The 17,454-nt window shown below is 47.8% G+C and overlaps 1 protein-coding gene across 1 annotated transcript in view; it reads left to right on the top strand.

Annotated features, from left to right (window-relative positions):
* The window catches only part of SIM1 (SIM bHLH transcription factor 1), a 133,474-nt gene that overhangs the window by 84,645 nt on the left and 31,375 nt on the right, over positions 1–17,454 (top strand). Inside the window, exons 7-8 of the mRNA XM_030195659.1 lie at positions 172–278; positions 4,860–5,007. Coding sequence (XP_030051519.1) covers positions 172–278; positions 4,860–5,007 — 255 coding nt within the window. The remainder of the gene's footprint in view (positions 1–171; positions 279–4,859; positions 5,008–17,454) is intronic.

The raw sequence follows: 17,454 nt of genomic DNA, 5'->3' as shown, positions 1-17,454 counted from the left end.
TCATCTACTATGTTACTATGTAAATTACAGATTAGCACAATAACTGGGGCAAATGCAGAGTCCATGAGTCTTTTAAGGGTCCGCTTCCCTACGTTTCCTCCTATTTCTAAATACAGTATAGGATTTCCTTGGGAAATCAGGCTCTCAGTGTGCTTTATTTTTTCCTTACAGGGTGGCTGAATTAACTGGCTACGAACCTCAGGACTTGATCGAGAAAACGCTTTACCACCACGTCCATGGCTGTGACACTTTCCACTTACGCTGCGCTCATCACCTGTGTAAGGAACTCAACCTCCCCCAAACTCCGCTACTGTCCCCTCCACCCTCTCCCCTCTACCTCTGCAGACCTGGAGGATGTTTTCACCTCTTAGTGCAGGAGATGATTAGAGAAAGCATTAGCAACCCCCCCCCCCCCTTTAAAACAGGCAATCTCCAGAACACAGAAGAAAAAAACAAAATCAGTTAAGGAAATGATTCCCAGGCACAAACTGCTTCTATGAAAGATCTGAATTTAAAAATACAGTGGGGGAAATAAGTATTTGATCCCTTGCTGATTTTGTAAGTTTGCCCACTGACAAAGACATGAGCAGCCCATAATTGAAGGGTAGGTTATTGGTAACAGTGAGAGATAGCACATCACAAATTAAATCCGAAAAATCACATTGTGGAAAGTATATGAATTTATTTGCATTCTGCAGAGGGAAATAAGTATTTAATCCCTCTGGCAAACAAGACCTAATACTTGGTGGCAAAACCCTTGTTGGCAAGCACAGCGGTCAGACGTCTTCTGTAGTTGATGATGAGGTTTGCACACATGTCAGGAGGAATTTTGGTCCACTCCTCTTTGCAGATCATCTCTAAATCATTAAGAGTTCTGGGCTGTCGCTTGGCAACTCGCATCTTCAGCTCCCTCCATAAGTTTTCAATGGGATTAAGGTCTGGTGACTGGCTAGGCCACTCCATGACCCTAATGTGCTTCTTCCTGAGCCACTCCTTTGTTGCCTTGGCTGTATGTTTTGGGTCATTGTCGTGCTGGAAGACCCAGCCACGACCCATTTTTAAGGCCCTGGCGGAGGGAAGGAGGTTGTCACTCAGAATTGTACGGTACATGGCCCCATCCATTCTCCCATTGATGCGGTGAAGTAGTCCTGTGCCCTTAGCAGAGAAACACCCCCAAAACATAACATTTCCACCTCCATGCTTGACAGTGGGGACGGTGTTCTTTGGGTCATAGGCAGCATTTCTCTTCCTCCAAACACGGCGAGTTGAGTTCATGCCAAAGAGCTCAATTTTTGTCTCATCTGACCACAGCACCTTCTCCCAATCACTCTCGGCATCATCCAGGTGTTCACTGGCAAACTTCAGACGGGCCGTCACATGTGCCTTCCGGAGCAGGGGGACCTTGCGGGCACTGCAGGATTGCAATCCGTTATGTCGTAATGTGTTACCAATGGTTTTCGTGGTGACAGTGGTCCCAGCTGCCTTGAGATCATTGACAAGTTCCCCCCTTGTAGTTGTAGGCTGATTTCTAACCTTCCTCATGATCAAGGATACCCCACGAGGTGAGATTTTGCGTGGAGCCCCAGATCTTTGTCGATTGACAGTCATTTTGTACTTCTTCCATTTTCTTACTATGGCACCAACAGTTGTCTCCTTCTCGCCCAGCGTCTTACTGATGGTTTTGTAGCCCATTCCAGCCTTGTGCAGGTGTATGATCTTGTCCCTGACATCCTTAGACAGCTCCTTGCTCTTGGCCATTTTGTAGAGGTTAGAGTCTGACTGATTCACTGAGTCTGTGGACAGGTGTCTTTCATACAGGTGACCATTGCCGACAGCTGTCTGTCATGCAGGTAACGAGTTGATTTGGAGCATCTACCTGGTCTGTAGGGGCCAGATCTCTTACTGGTTGGTGGGGGATCAAATACTTATTTCCCTCTGCAGAATGCAAATAAATTCATATACTTTCCACAATGTGATTTTCCGGATTTAATTTGTGATGTGCTATCTCTCACTGTTACCAATAACCTACCCTTCAATTATGGGCTGCTCATGTCTTTGTCAGTGGGCAAACTTACAAAATCAGCAAGGGATCAAATACTTATTTCCCCCACTGTATATAGATTCCGATCTCGCATCCCATATAGATACAATTCATATCAAAGGAGTTATGAAAGATATATTTAAATATATATATTTTTGTTACATTTGTACCCCGCGCTTTCCCACTCATGGCAGGCTCAATGCGGCTTACAGGTACTTATTTGTACCTGGGGCAATGGAGGGTTAAGTGACTTGCCCAGACTCACAAGGAGTTGCCTGTGCCTAGTATAGCAACATTCCATGTAGAATCTCCAATAGTATCTATTTTATTTTTGTTACATTTGTACCCCGCGCTTTCCCACTCATGGCAGGCTCAATGCGGCTTACATGGGGCAATGGAGGGTTAAGTGACTTGCCCAGAGTCACAAGGAGCTGCCTGTGCCTGAAGTGGGAATCCAACTCAGTTCCTCAGTTCCAAAGTCCACCACCCTAACCACTAGGCCACTCCTCCACTTTCCTCTGTCCATTGTTACTGGCATTCTCTCTCCCCCCCCCCTTCTCTCCCCCACCTCCCCTCCCCCACCTCCCCCCAAGTTTAATATGTGAAAAATAAGGATGGGAGAAATTGTGGTTATTTCATATTTTATCCTCTTTTTTTTCAACATTTAAGAACCAATTCGTACTTATAATATAAGACCAGAGTGTTGAGATGAGTCTAATGCAAAAATATTACCAAGAGAATGAGAGCATAAGTATTTCTTTAAGGGGACCAGTGGCGTAGCTATGTGGGGCCTGGACCCCCCTGCCGACGACACGCCCGACCCCCCCTCCTGCCGCCAACCCGCCGTCGCCATTGCCTGCCTTTGCTGGCGGGGGATCCCAACCCCCACCTGCCGAGGCCCTCTTCTCGCAAAAGGCTTCCTTCTGTTTCTGATGTCCTGCACGGAACGTGCACGGAACGTGCACGGAACGTGCAGGACGTCAGAAACAGAAGGAAGCCTTTTGCGAGAAGAAGAGGACCTCGGCTGGCGGGGGTTGGGGTCCCCCACCAACAAAGGTAGGCGATGGCGGGTTGGCGGTGGGAGGGGGGGTTGAGAGGGTTGGCAGCAGGAGGGGGACAAAGTTGGTAATGGCGGTGGGGGGGGGTCAGCGGCAGGGGGGGCAAAGTCAGCAATGGAAGGGGGATCGGCGGTGCTGGGGGGGGGGCTAAAATGTGCCCCCTCACCTCAGGCTCTGGACCCCTCTCCCGCCGAAGCCTGGCTACGCCCCTGAAGGGGACATGGCTAGTTTTCCATCTACCCCTTCACATTACTTTGTCTTGGAAGAGATTTATTCTTTCAGATATCTCTCTTCGAAGTTGGGCAAAGGAGCTAAACAGTTTATTTGAACCTACAGTGGTATCTGTATGAATCTGCATGCAGTTGTTGCAGTTATACATGTGCATATCTGCGATTGTTTATAGAAGTGAGATGTAGGGTTGTATCTGTCTGTTTATATACTTTGGGCCTGTTTACTAAGCAGCGCTAAGGGCGTGCTAATGTTTTTAGCGTGTGCTAAATGCTAAATACACCCAAAGGAATATATGGGTGTCTCTTGCGTTTAGCGCATGCTAATTTTAGGTGTGCACTAGAAATGCTGGTGCGTATTAGTAAACAGGGTTCTAAGGGGTCCTTTTACTAAGCCGCGTAGGCGCCTACATGCACCTAACGTCAGGGGCGTAGGTAATATGGGGCCATGGGGGCCTGGGCCCCCGTAGATTTGGCCCTGGACCCCCCTGCCGACGACCCTCTCAACCCCCCTCCCGTCGCCAACCCGCCGTCGCTTACCTTTGTTGGCGGGGAACCTTCGTTTTGTTTCTGAGTCTGACGTCCTGCACGTACAGAACAAAGCCCTGCAGATCGCAAGGCTTCGTTCTGTTTCTGTGAGTCTGACGTCCTGCACGTTGTACGTGCAGGACGTCAGACTCAGAAACAAAACGAAGGAAGAAAAGGACCTCGGCTGGCGGGGGTTGGGGTCCCCCGCCAGCAAAGGTAGGTGACAGCGGGAGGGCGGGGGGGGGGGGGGTTGAGAGGGTTGTCGGCGGGGGGGGGGGGGGTCAAAGTTGTTGTTGGTGGTGCTGGCGGTGGGTGTTGGCAATGGCGGGGGGGGGGGTGTTAGTGGCGGCGCCGGGGGGGTGTCTAAAATGTGCCCCCTCACCTTGGCTCTGGACCCCCCCCCCGCCAAAGTCTGGCTACGCCCCTGCCTAACACACGTCAATTTGGAGTTACTGCCCAGTTACCGTGAGGCCCGGGCGGTAATTTGTGTTTTATGTGCGCCGGGTAATTCTTATTTTCCTGCGTGGGCAGTAATCGTCGTTGTACGCGCGTAGACAGTTACCGCAGGGTTACCGCTTGAGACCTTACCGCTAAGTCAATGGCTGGTGGTAAGGTCTTAGACCCGAAATGGATGCGCACCAATTTTTATTTTGCCGCACATACATTTTCGGCAATGATTTAAAAAAGGCCTTTTTTACAGGCGCGTTGAAAGATGGAATAGCGTGCGCCCAGAACACTCGCCTACACTAGCGCAGCCCATTTTTCAGCGCACCTTAGTAAAAGGACCCCCTAACTCACCCATTGGAACTTAAAGGCGACTGTAGCATTTAGCACGCGCTAAAAACGCTAGCACGGCTTGGTAAACAGGGCCCCTAATGTAGATGAATATGACTATAATTAATGCGCATTTTAGATGAGGCAATGCAGTTGACATTACAAGCCTACTACTGCTAATGCATCTCTTGCTTCCCCTTCTCCGTCCCCCCGCCCCGTTTTCTTGCACAGTGCTGGTGAAAGGACAAGTGACCACCAAGTATTATCGCTTCCTGGCCAAGCATGGGGGCTGGGTGTGGGTGCAGAGTTATGCCACCATCGTGCATAACAGCAGGTCTTCGAGGCCTCACTGCATTGTCAGCGTCAACTATGTTCTCACGTAAGTACCCCGCCTTTCCAACCAAATAATAGCCTCAAGCTTCGCATTATTCTTTCTCCTAGGTTCTAGCCTTTGCTGCCTCACGCCACTGTTGGTGTTAAACCAATGGCGTAGCTACGTGGGGCCACGGGGGCCTGGGCCCCTGTAGATTTGGCACTGGACCCCCCTGCCGATGACCTTCTCGACCCCCCCTCCCGCCGCCAACCCGCTGTCGCTGTTGCCTACATTTGCTGGTGGGGGACCCCAACCCCCGCCAGCCGAGGTCCTCTTCTTCCAACGCAAGGCTTCGTTCTGTTTCTGAGTCTGACGTCCTGCACGTACAATGTGCAGGACGTCAGACTCAGAAACAGAACGAAGGAAGAAGAGGACCTCGGCTGGCGAGGGTTGGGGTCCCCCGCCAGCAAAGGTAGGTGACGGGGGAGGTTTGGCGGTGTGATGGGGGTCGAGAGGTTTGTCGGCGGGGGGGGGGGGGGGGTCAAAGTTGTTGGTGGTGGTGGTGGCAGCGGGGGGGGGGGGGGGGCTAAAATGTGCCCCCTCATCTTGGGCTCTGGACCCCCCTCCTGCCGAAGTCTGGCTATGCCCCTGTGTTAAACAGACCCCAGCTTTGCATAATACTTTTGCAGTGGCTGTAGTGCTTTACTGAGGGGGTCCTTTTACAAAGGTGTGTAGGCACCTATGTGCGTCTGACTCGCATAAATTTGGAACTACCGCCTGGCTACCGCGTGCCCTGGGACGCTAATTCCATTTTTTTACGCGCATCTCATACGCGTGGCAGAAAATATTTGCTTATTTTCTACCACGTGGCGCTAACCGGGCGGTAATCGGCAGTGCACGAGTGCTTACGATTACCGCCTGGTTAACGAGTGAGACTTTACCGCTAAGTCAGTGGGTGGCGGTAAGGTCTCGGGCCCACAATGGATGCACGCTAATTTTTATTTTTGCCGCACTTCCATTTTCAGCCTCCCCCCCCAAAAAGGCCTTTTTTGCAGGCACGCTGAAAAATGGACCTGTGCGTGTCCAATACGCCGCACCTATAAAAAGCGCAGGCCATTTTTTGGTGCACCTTGGTAAAAAAAAACCCTGAGTTACTTATGCTAAACTTTTCAGTGCGGGAGGTGCTTTCCTACCAATGCCTTATTCTCAGGTTTAACTGGCATTTGTAAGTGCACTTCGCTCTAAGCAGCTTTGTGGAGGGATTCGGCCTTGGCTTGTGGTAGCATTGCATCCCTTTGTCATTCATTTTTTTAACATGAGAATAATGTGAGCACATGTGTGTGAAAAGCCTCATCATAAGTGAACAAGGGTCTAGAAAACACTGAATTCCTCTCCTGTGACAAAGGGGTCCTTTGTGTAAGCTGCAGCAGGGCCGCAGAGAGATTGAGCTGGGCCACTGGCAGGCCTGTCCCCCCAGGATCGCTGCCGCCGCCTTCCAACCTGCAAGGATTGTCATTGCCACAGCCCCCCTGCCTGTCACCTGCTGCAACTGTAAATACCTTGCCTGGCGGGGATCCCAAGGCCTACTTTTTCTCTCAGGTCGCGCATGCTCGTTTCAAAACTGAGCATGCGCGACCTGAGGGGAAAATCAGCCACATGGAAGGCAATGAGGCAGACTGTGAAGAGCAGCAGTGCTGGAGGTAGATCTCTTCTGCTGGCAGGGCCCCCCCCCCCCCCCACCTGCCAGCTTGCTGTGTCTGCTCCTCCTGGTCCTCCCCAGCCTCCAAGGGGGGCCCAATGCCGGAGTTTTCTCCCTCCTCCTGTCGGGACACAATCACCCAGATCCCGTCAGGAACAGGAGAGAGACCCCGGCGCCGGGCCCAGGGAATTTTGCCCCCCCCGGCCCCCCTTTCTGCGGCCCTGAGCTGCAGTAAAATGCATGTAGAATTTTCAAAATGTTTATGCAGAATTCATCTAGGATTACCTTTAGCTTATCAGAAAACATCTCTTGGAAAAATCATCAGTGATAGCCAGGATTTTTTAAAACTTTTTTTAAAGGAGCATCAGCTTTGCTGTTTCTTAGCACTGTTTCCTTTCTGTGTCTCTTTCTAGACCTCTCTTCTTTTAAAATATATATCAGTTTATACTTTTCACACGTTTCTGAAATGAAAGGCATGGCCTTCTTTTCTATTTACAAATGTCCTTCCCTGAGCAAAGGTGCAGTGACGTTTTTAGCATGCGCTAATGATTACAGAGCTGCCAAGTTACCCATTCCAGGAGGGGAGACGTTTTGGCCGATCCTGAATGTCTGCCAACCTCATCCTGGCGCATTATGGGACCTGCAGCACTGATCTCAATGGATAGAATCATGGACAACAAGTCCCACGCTGCTTTGGGATGTAATTTTAAAACCAGGACCGGCCAAAAAGTCTCCCTCTTGAAATGGGTAACTTGGTAGCTCTGTGACTAGCATGTGCTAAACGCTAGAGATGCCCATAGGACTATATGGGTGTTTCTAGCATTTAGTGTACGCTTATTTTTAGCGCGCGCTAAAAATGCTAACGTGCCTTTGTAAAAGGACCCCTAGCAGTACATGCTGTATTCATTCATTCATTCTTTGCATGTAGCAGTGCCATGCCTGCAAGGAAACTATTTGTCCTGTTGTTTTTTCTTGTTCCATTCGGCTTTCAGCTCAGTCAAAAGCAGAGCTGAAATTTGGTGCCCTGCACCCTTCATTTGCAAGTACCCAAGGATTTTCCCTCCTGTTTTACACCTTTCCTCTTAAACTATTTTTAGTCAAGGGATTGCAGCAGCGTTCTTTGGGCCTCCCACCAGGATTCCTGCTGAAAAGCCTGTAATCTTGGCTCCTATAACCGGCCACCAGGTGTCAGCATTGAGCAGCGTCTGACTGTCTGCCCCCAGGGTCTGTGAAAACTGCTTTTGCAGTATCCCTGCTTTTGTCCAATCCAGAGAGGAGAAGGTTCTAACAGGGATTAATCCCATCCCAAATCTCTGCACCAGGCAATGCACAGTAGGGCCGGTATGCCACCAGGCTGCCCCACTTTTAGATTATTCTAATAAGGATTAGATCAGTTGCACCCTGATTTATTGTGATTCATAGGTGGGGGCAGTTTGAAAACCTTAAAACTGTAATACCTCTTTAAGAATTAGAGATGGATTTGCAGACTGTGTTCATGAATAGTGATACAAAACTCTATCGATTATCAGCACTGTCCTCCCTTTATCAGACTGGGGAAAAAAATGCCATCTGAGTATTGAACTGGATGTTTGAACGTTGTTGGGGGGGGGGGGGGGGTACTCAGTTAGTGGGCCTTTTACAAAGACACACTAGCGTTTTTATCGAATGCTAAAATTAAGCATGAGCTAAATGCTAGCGCAGGGGCATAGCTACGTGGGGCCATTGGCCCTGGACCACCCTGCCAACAGCCCTCTCGACCCCCCCTCCCGCCATCAACCCGCCATCGCTGTCCTTTGCTGGCGGGGGACCCCAACCTCCACCAGCCGAGGTCCTTTTCTTCCCGTGCAAGGCTTCATTCAGTTTCTGAGTCTGATGTCCTGCACGTTGGCGGTGGGAGGGGGGGGGGGGGTCGAGAGGGTCGTCGGTGGGGGTGTCGTTGTTGTTGGGGGGGGGTCGATGGCAGTGGGGGGGGGGGGGTTTGGTGGCGCCAGGGGGGGCTAAAACTTTCCCCCTCACCTCGGGCTCTGGACCCCCCTCCCGCCAAAGTCTGGCTACTCCCCTGTGCAAGAGACGCCCATATATTCCTATGGGCATCTCTAGTGTTTATTGCGCACTAAAATCGCTACTGTGCCTTTGTAAAAGACCCCCTTAGATGCTTACGTAAATGATGTGGGATGTGTGGAGGATTTTAAGGGCTTTTATAACAGGACACCTATGTGAGACGTCCAGACAGGCGGATTCTTTATAAAGGCAAGACAGGTGCTTATGAATCTTTTATACAGCAGGCTCAAAGATCCTGCAAGTGTCGCAGAAGCTGTAAATGCGTGGATGCACTCAGTCTGTGCCTGCATATTTTATGAAAGGGAAATGGGACTTGGTATACCACCTTTCTGAGGTTTTGGGTTAAGTGACTTGCCCAGAGTCACGAGGAGCTGCAGTGGGAATTGAACTCAGTTCCCCAGGATCGAAGTCCACTGCACTAACCACTAGGCTATTCCTCCACTAGCAACATTCCCTCTAGAAGCCTGCCCTTGCAGATCACTAATGCGACCGCGCTGCTGATCTGTAAGGGCAGGCTTCTACATGGAATGTTGCTAGTGGAATAGCAACATTAACATTCCGTGTAGAATCTCAAATAGTAGCAACAGAATCTCAAATAGAAGCAACATTCCATCTAGAATCTCAAATAGGGAAAGGGAAAAGGAACTTGATCTACTGCCTTTCTGTGGTATTTTGCAACTACATTCAAAGCGGTTTACATATATTCAGGTACTTATTTTGTACCAGGGGCAATGGAGGGTTAAGTGACTTACCCCAGAGTCACAAGGAGCTGCAGTGGGAATTGAGCTCAGTTCCCCAGGATCAAAGTCCACTGCACTAACCACTAGGCTACTGCTCCACTAGCAACATTCCATGTAGAAGCCTGCCCTTGCAGATCAGCAACGCGGCCGCACAGGCTTCTGTTTCTGTGAGTCTGACGTCCTGCACATACGTGCAGGACGTCAGACTCACAGAAACAGAAGCCTGTGCGGCCGCGTTGCTGATCTGCAAGGGCAGGCTTCTACATGGAATGTTGCTAGTGGAATAGCAACATTAACATTCCATGTAGAATCTCATATAGTAGCAACATTCCATCTAGAATCTCAAATAGTAGCAACAGAATCTCAAATAGAAGCAACATTTGATATAGAATCTCAAATAGGGAAATGGGACTTCATATACCACCTTTCTGAGGTTATTGCAACTACATTCAAAGCAGTTTACATATATTCAGGTACTTATTTTGTACCAGGGGCAATGGAGGGTTAAGTGACTTGCCCAGAGTCACAAGGAGCTGCAGTGGGAATCAAACTCGGTTCCCCAGGATCAAAGTCCACTGCACTAACCACTAGGCTACTCCTCCACTCCACTCCACGCCTCCACTGAAATACGTGGGGACATCACAACTCTGTCCCCACTCTACCCAAACCGTAGCTCTGGGAATGCCTACGTGCAGCATGTGCACAAGCGGCCGGCATGCCGTCTTGTTGGCACATGTATATTGAGGTGAATTTTATCAAAGGTCCTTCCTGCATATACATAAGGAAACCTTTATAAAATGACCTCCCCCATGTAACAGCACTGTGAGGGAGATTCTATATATGATGCTTAAAAAAATCGGTGCTGAAATCAATGCTGACTAAGCATCTTCTATAATCAGCGCCTCACGAAGCTGCCGCTTGAACTCTTGGTGGCCATTTTAAACAAGCGGTGGCAGCGAGAGGATCAGTGGCAGTGGGCAGGAAAGTGTGGGGGACCTTTCCTGCCCTGAAGCAAGCCACTAGACCACCAGGGTGATGTGAAGTATGTGTTGGGAGGACATCCAGGGCTGGAGGAGAGGTGGATGGAAGGGAGGGAGCTGAAGACAGGGCAGTGGCGTAGGAAGGGGGGGCGGTGGGGCGGTCCGCTCCGGGTGCACGCCGCTGGGGGGGGGGGGGTGACAGCTCTGCTGGTTCCCTGCTCCCTGTGCCCCAGAACAGGTTACTTCCTGTTCCGGGGCAGAGAGAGCAGGGAACCAGCGGAGCCGACGCAGCTCCCAGAGTCCCAGAGACGTGTAGTCGGGGCGGATTGGCCCTCCCGCCTGCTCCCCGCTTTCCTATGCTAGTAAGAATGCGCGCCGAGGGGGGGTGCGCGCCGAGGGGGGGTGCGCGCCGAGGGGGGGTGCGCCGTGCTGCACCCGGGAGGGGGGTGCGCAGCGGCGACCCGCCCCGGGTGTCAGCTGCCCTCGCTACGGCACTGAGACAGGGTAGTCTCTGTTTCCCCTTTCCATTCTGTGGGAACCCCGCAGGACCTGGGTCTATCCCTCAGGATCCCTGTGAACCTTCATCCATCCCTACGGGATCCCCATGGTCCTAGAGGGGGTCTCCCTCGGATTCCTGTGGTATTTTCAGGAATCCAGCTATCTCTGTTCCCATGCAACTTTCTAATTTAGGGGTTTAAACTTGTTTTTCCTTTTTATGATGACATAACAATAATATATATTGTTGATTATGTTTTTGTATGTGATTTTGTTATATTATTCAATTCAATTTTGGTCTTATATACCGCTAACATCCCCTGTCTAGGGTTCAGTGTGGTTTACAACATTTAGTGGAACAACAGTTACATCTTTAGAAGTAGGCTAATGGGTGAATACAATTCTTATTGAAATGATATGATGTAATAGAGCGTTATACGGTGTTATTATAGTCTATGTTAAATTCGATATTTCTAAAGATTATTTGGGAATCGGTGAGTATTATGTAGCAGTCTTTGGGAAGAAGAAGGATTTTAGCTTATTTTGGAAGCTGAGGTAGTTATTCTGTGTTCTGATAGCCAGAGGGAGTGAGTTCCATAATGTGATCCCTGCCGTTGAGAAGTGCGAGTTAAAGATCTTTTGAGATCGGATTCCCTTGAGAAACGGTGGGGCCAGGACCAGTTCTTTTAGGGCCCTGTTTACTAAGGCGCTTTCGCGTTTTTAACGTGCCTATAAATAGCCTATAGGGTTATTGTAGGTGTGTACACTGTTAACGTAGGGACATGGTTAACGTGTGAAAAACGTTAAGGCGCCTATAACATGGCTTAGTTAACAGGGCCTTCAGTCTGTTGGAATGAACAATGCAAATAGATGAGATGTTGATCAGGAATGTAGAGATAACAACTCGAAGAATCTGAAAGACTAGACAGGCAACCTTAAACATAGTTCTTTCAGCTATTGGTAGCCATTGTAGTTTTGCAAGGTAAGGTGAGACACTGGTGTATCTGTTCAGTTTGAAGATTAGTCTTGCCGCTGTATTCTGTATAATCTGTAGTTTGTATTGGTATTTGCTCCTAATGCCAAGAAATAGGGCATTGCAATAGTCCAGATGCGGTAGGATAAGCATGTGTAACAGTATCGCAAAAGATCTTTTTGATCAAAGAAAGACCTGACTAGACAAAGCTGTCTCATTTTAAACATTGTTTTCTTCCGTAGCTGGTTGATATGGGATGTGAGTGATAGGGAAGAATCAAGGATGACTCCAAGTATTCTTGCTTCTGATTCAGCTGGGAAGGTGGTGTTGTTGGGTAGTGTTATTGAAGATGGGACCTCGGTTCCTTGATTCCACTACCAGAGAGTCTTAGTCTTTTGGGTATACAATTTCAGTTTGTTTGCTAGGAACCCAAGTCTGGATAGAGTTCATCTCGGTTGTTACTGATCGGGTCTTGGTAGGAGGAGCATGATGTCATCTGCATATGATAGTAGTAGTTCTCCTGATCCCAGGTGAAGACATGGAGAAGTTGAACAGGATGGGAGGAAGCGGGGACCCTTGGGGAACCCTGCATTTCGTAATCCAGTATTTGGAAAGGTTATTGTTTTGTTTAACTGAGTAGCTTTGGTTTGAGAGGAATTTGTTGAACCATTTGAGGACTTGGCCAGTAATTCCAATCTGATTTAGACAGTCTAGTAGCATTACATGATCCATTGCGTCAAATGCTGCTGAGATGTCGAACTGAAGTAGAAGCACCTGATCCCTCTTGCATAGGTATTGTTGACATACATTGTTACCTCTCTGACCAGTCCCTAACAGGAAGTTGCATCAGAAGGAGGCGGGATGGGTCATATGCCTCCATTTGTTTCTCAGGAATTATCTTTGACACTGCAATCCATCTCATTGATGGATATTTGGAAGGCGCAACCAGGTAACCAGGACTGAATTTTTGTTGAACAGCTCTGTGACTTTTCCAAAGATACAGTTAAGAAACTAGAGGGAGTAGAAACTAGGGCCAGTGCAATTGAAAACAGAGTTAAGGCCCATGAACCTCAGATTCAGATCCTTCAAGCCACTGGCCTTTCTCCCATTAAAGATAGCCTTAGATTACATCATAAGCAATACTCCCTCGAAGCTGGGCAGGAGCCTTCCACCTATGTTCCTGCCACCTATAGTTTTCACCCCCCCCTCCTAAATCTTGCTATTAGTAGTGAGATTAGTTTAAGACTTACTAGAAATCATGCTGAAATGTGTGACAACTGGCTATGTGCTTTCACAAAGAGGATTCAGTTCTGTAAATGGTGACCAAAAATGTGCTCTAAGCGTTATTCTGTAAACCAGTGGCGTAGATTTGGCCCTGGACCCCCCTGCTGATGACCATCTCGACCCCCCTCCCGCCGCTAACCCTCACCTGCCGCCGCCGTCAGCTACCTTTGCTGGCGGGGGACCCCAACCCCTGCCAGCCGAGGTCTTCTTCTTCTGACTCAAGGCTTCGTTCTGTTTCTGTGAGGACGTCAGACTCACAGAAACCAAACGAAGCCTTGCACCGGAAAAAGAGGACCTCAGCTGGCGGGGGTTGGGGTCCCCCGCCAGCAAAGGTAGGCGACGGCTGCGGCAGAGGAGGGTTGGCGGCGGGAGGGGGGTCGAGAGGGTCTTTGGCGGGGGGGGGGGGTCAAAGTTGTTGTTGGTGGTGGCGGCGGGGGGTCGGCGGTGCTGGGGGGGGGCTAAAATGTGCCCCTCACCTCAGGCTCTGGACCCCCCTCCCGCTGGTCTGGCTATGCCCCTGCTGTAAACAATGGCTTTTATAGAATAGCGCTGGTATCTGCACCCAATTTTGTTTGCAAGGATTTGCACCAACTGAACCCTGGTGTAAATCCCGATCCCTAAATTAGGTGCAGATCCCCCAAATTCTATAACACTGTGTGCAAATCCTAGAAACGCCCCCGACTCACCAATGCACCTCCCACTGCCAACGTCCCATTTCAGATCTGTGCAAAAAAAAATGTATGCGCACATCTTTATAGAACAGTGACTATAAAGATATGCAAATGATTCCAATTAGTGCCAATTAATGCCAGTAATTGTGAGCACCCAATTATCGATGCTAATCAGCTCATTAAGCAATTAAATTCCACGCATGATTTTTGGCGCCATCCCTTGGATTCTATACAGTGCGACTTACGTTGTGCACACAAATACTGTTGTATTCTGTATTTGCGTGTGCCACCTAATTAGTTAACAAGCCAATCAGCGCTCATAATGGCCAAATTAGCAAGCAATTACTGACACTAATTGGCAATTATTAGAATTTATGTGCACAACTGACTGTGAATTCTATAACATGATGGACGTAAATTCTAAGAACCTCTAGGCACCATTTTATAGAATTACTACTACTACTATTTAGCATTTCTATAGCGCTACAAAGCATACGCAGCGCTGCACAGACATAGAAGAAAGACAGTCCCTGCTCAAAGAGCTATGTAATAAAAGTAAGCCAAGTATAGGACAATCAAGCCATTGTGACATCACTGATGAGGTTGGCTCTTATTGGTGGCCTGAGGCATTATGACATCACAATATTAGCTCTGGTTACAAGAGACTACTACTACTACTATTTATCACTTCTATAGCACTACAAGGCATACGCAGCGCTGCACAAACATAGAAGAAAGACAGTCCCTGCTCAAAGAGCTTACAATCTAATAGACAAAAAATAAATAAAGTAAAGTAATAAAGAATTACCCCATTAGTGAATCAGGCCAAGTGCTTAAAATGAAAATCACACTAAAATGGCAGTGGTTTTGTGTCTTTGAGCTCTTAAATTATAGCATACGTTAAACTGGGTCTCTTCAGCATGTACTTTGAATAACCTTTAAATACAAAGACCATCACTCTTATCTACCAGATTTTAAATGGTTTTCAACTGGTAAGTACATAATAGCAGTGGTAATGTGAGTCACTGTGTGTTTGAATAACATATTTATATTCATAGAACATATCTTGGATTTGTGTTAGAAGTTTAAAAAAAAGAATATGATGTACATTTAGTTAAGGATTGTTGTGCTTAAGGCTTAAATAAATTAGAAATGAATGAATGCAATTAAAGAGCATGCCCGTGAAATCTGACATGCCATGGTTATGAATGAACTGTTTGAACAGCAACTGTACAGAAACCCGTAATCACTTAACTTAATGATTAATATTTAAACTAACTCAAGTTTACAAATATTGAGATTTGAAGCATCCCCACTCCCTCCCCTCTATACACACATTAAAATCATTTTATTAAATCCTGCGTAATAAAAAACAAATAGAAGCTTAATGTGGGTTTCTATTTTCCGTAGTGCGATACAGAGCAAGGATGGAGTCTTTTAGATGCCATTTAGGAGGTAATTTTATAAAACAGCTGTGTGTGTGGGCCTAGGCCGACTTGGGCCCCTGCGTATTTTCCTTAGGTCCACCCAGTAACAGGGCCCTGCCGTTTGTGCAGATGGCAGGAATCCCCAAGCCTCGCCAGCGGAAGAAATCCACAAGAACATAAGAATAGCCATACTGGGTCCATCTACCCCAGTATCCTGTTTCCAACAGTGACCAGTCCAGGTCACAGGTACCTGGCAGAAACCCAAAGAGTCCAAAAGGGTACAAAGGACAAACCAGCACTCCACAATGATCAATCCAGTATTTATTTATTTGTAACATTTGTACCCCGCACTTTCCCACTCAATAGCAGGCTCAATGCGGCTTACATAGTAAAACAGGATAACAAGTTGACATATAGTTATAATAACATGTAGTTATTATAGGGAAAATGTAGGGGAGGGGTAAGAAAAAGGATATGTTTGTGCAGCGCTGCGTATGCCTTGTAGCGCTATAGAAATGCTAAATAGTAGTAGTAGTAGATATAATAGATTGTGTGGAGGTGGGTAAAAAAGGAGTTTGTTAAGGGAATAATAGGGGAGTACATTCCGGTTCTGAATTCTTGGATTGGTCTAGTGGTACACATGGACTTATTATTTAATTCATGTTATTTGTGTAAGCTTGATTGAAGATATACATTTTTAGCAACTTCCAGAAAGGTAGAAGGTCATTAACTATTCAAATGGATCTTGGTAAGGCATTCCAAATTTGACTGCCTATTACAGAGAAGTTGGATGCATAATATGTCTCGTACTTAAGTCCTTTATAATTAGGAAGATGCAAATTGAGATATGTTCTAGAAGATTTTAATACACACAAAAAAGCAACACTGGGCCTTCAAGAGAGAGATAACAGCCGTCCTTTATTATTACAAAGACCCTGAAGATTTTAAACCATTTCTGGCTGGTATGCCTATCAGATTATACATGTAACCTGGGGCGTCTCTGTATATAATCTTGTGAATCAGCGTGTATAAAGGAGTGCCCACACAAAATATATGGCAAAATACTTGGAACATATCATTTAACTTTATGCTTTTATCACTTAGGGGTCCTTTCACTAAGGTGCGTGGAAAAATGGCCTGAGCTGTTGTAGGCGTGTGTATTGGACGCCCGCAGGTCCATTTTTTGTTTGGCCAAAAATGGACGTGCGTCAAAATAAAAATTGGCGTGTGTCCATTTTGGGCCTGAGACCTTACCGCCATCCATCGACTTAGCAGAAAGGTCTGATGCGTTAACCGGGCGGTAATCGTCAGCGTGCTTACACTGCCGATTACTGACCGGTTAGCGCCACGTGGTAGGAAATAAAAAATATTTTCTGTTGCGTGTATCGGATGCGCGTAAAAAATGGAATTACCGCCCAGAGCACACGTTAGCCAGGCGGTAGTTCCAAATTGACGTAAAAGGGCCCCTTAATTTTTTTTTTCATTTAATTTAGCACAGAGGCATCATATAGCAGTAATGTAGGCTATTGGATGTCTTATAGCCCACAGCTATTTCAGATCCGTAGCGCTTGCAGTCACCGGAAACAGCCCGGCGTTGAATATCCAGGCTCAGCGTTGACCGCGGGAGTTGGCCCAGGTAACTCCTGCAGTCTGAATATCAGTCCCTTAGGGTTTGATATTCAGTCAGCTGCGATCAGCATTTTGCTGACGTTAAACCCAGAAATTCAATGCCAGGCTTTGGCGTTGAATTTCTGGGTTTGCAGAGCTGGCTAGTTAGCTCAAGGCCACGAGCCGTTTCTGGTCAGTTAAATTGCTTTGAATATTGACCCCCTTAAAAAATTACCAGGGCAGACATACATAGAAGTAGGTGCTCATAAAACCTAACACTGTCTCCTTTCATATGCTATATAGGTAGAGGTTTTCCCAGGAGGTGGAGAATGGGTGGATGTCATGTTTTCAACAGCAGGAACTCGGATCGTGAGCCCTTGGGCCACTGTCAAGGAGCGGCAGTGGCAGGCAAAACAACCCCACACCAGGAACAAGACAAAACTCTGACAGGAACAGCTAGACTTCACCTGCACTTAGCCACCCTTCCCCAGGAGTTGAGCCCCTGGGTGCAGGAGGCCGGCAGGACTTGCTGGACAGGGCCGGAACAGGATACCAGCAGGATACACACAGGGACC

Source organism: Microcaecilia unicolor, chromosome 3, assembly GCF_901765095.1.
Source record: "Microcaecilia unicolor chromosome 3, aMicUni1.1, whole genome shotgun sequence".
In the NCBI taxonomy this organism is placed as follows: domain Eukaryota; kingdom Metazoa; phylum Chordata; class Amphibia; order Gymnophiona; family Siphonopidae; genus Microcaecilia; species Microcaecilia unicolor.
This window is presented reverse-complemented; position numbering and strand designations above follow the sequence as displayed.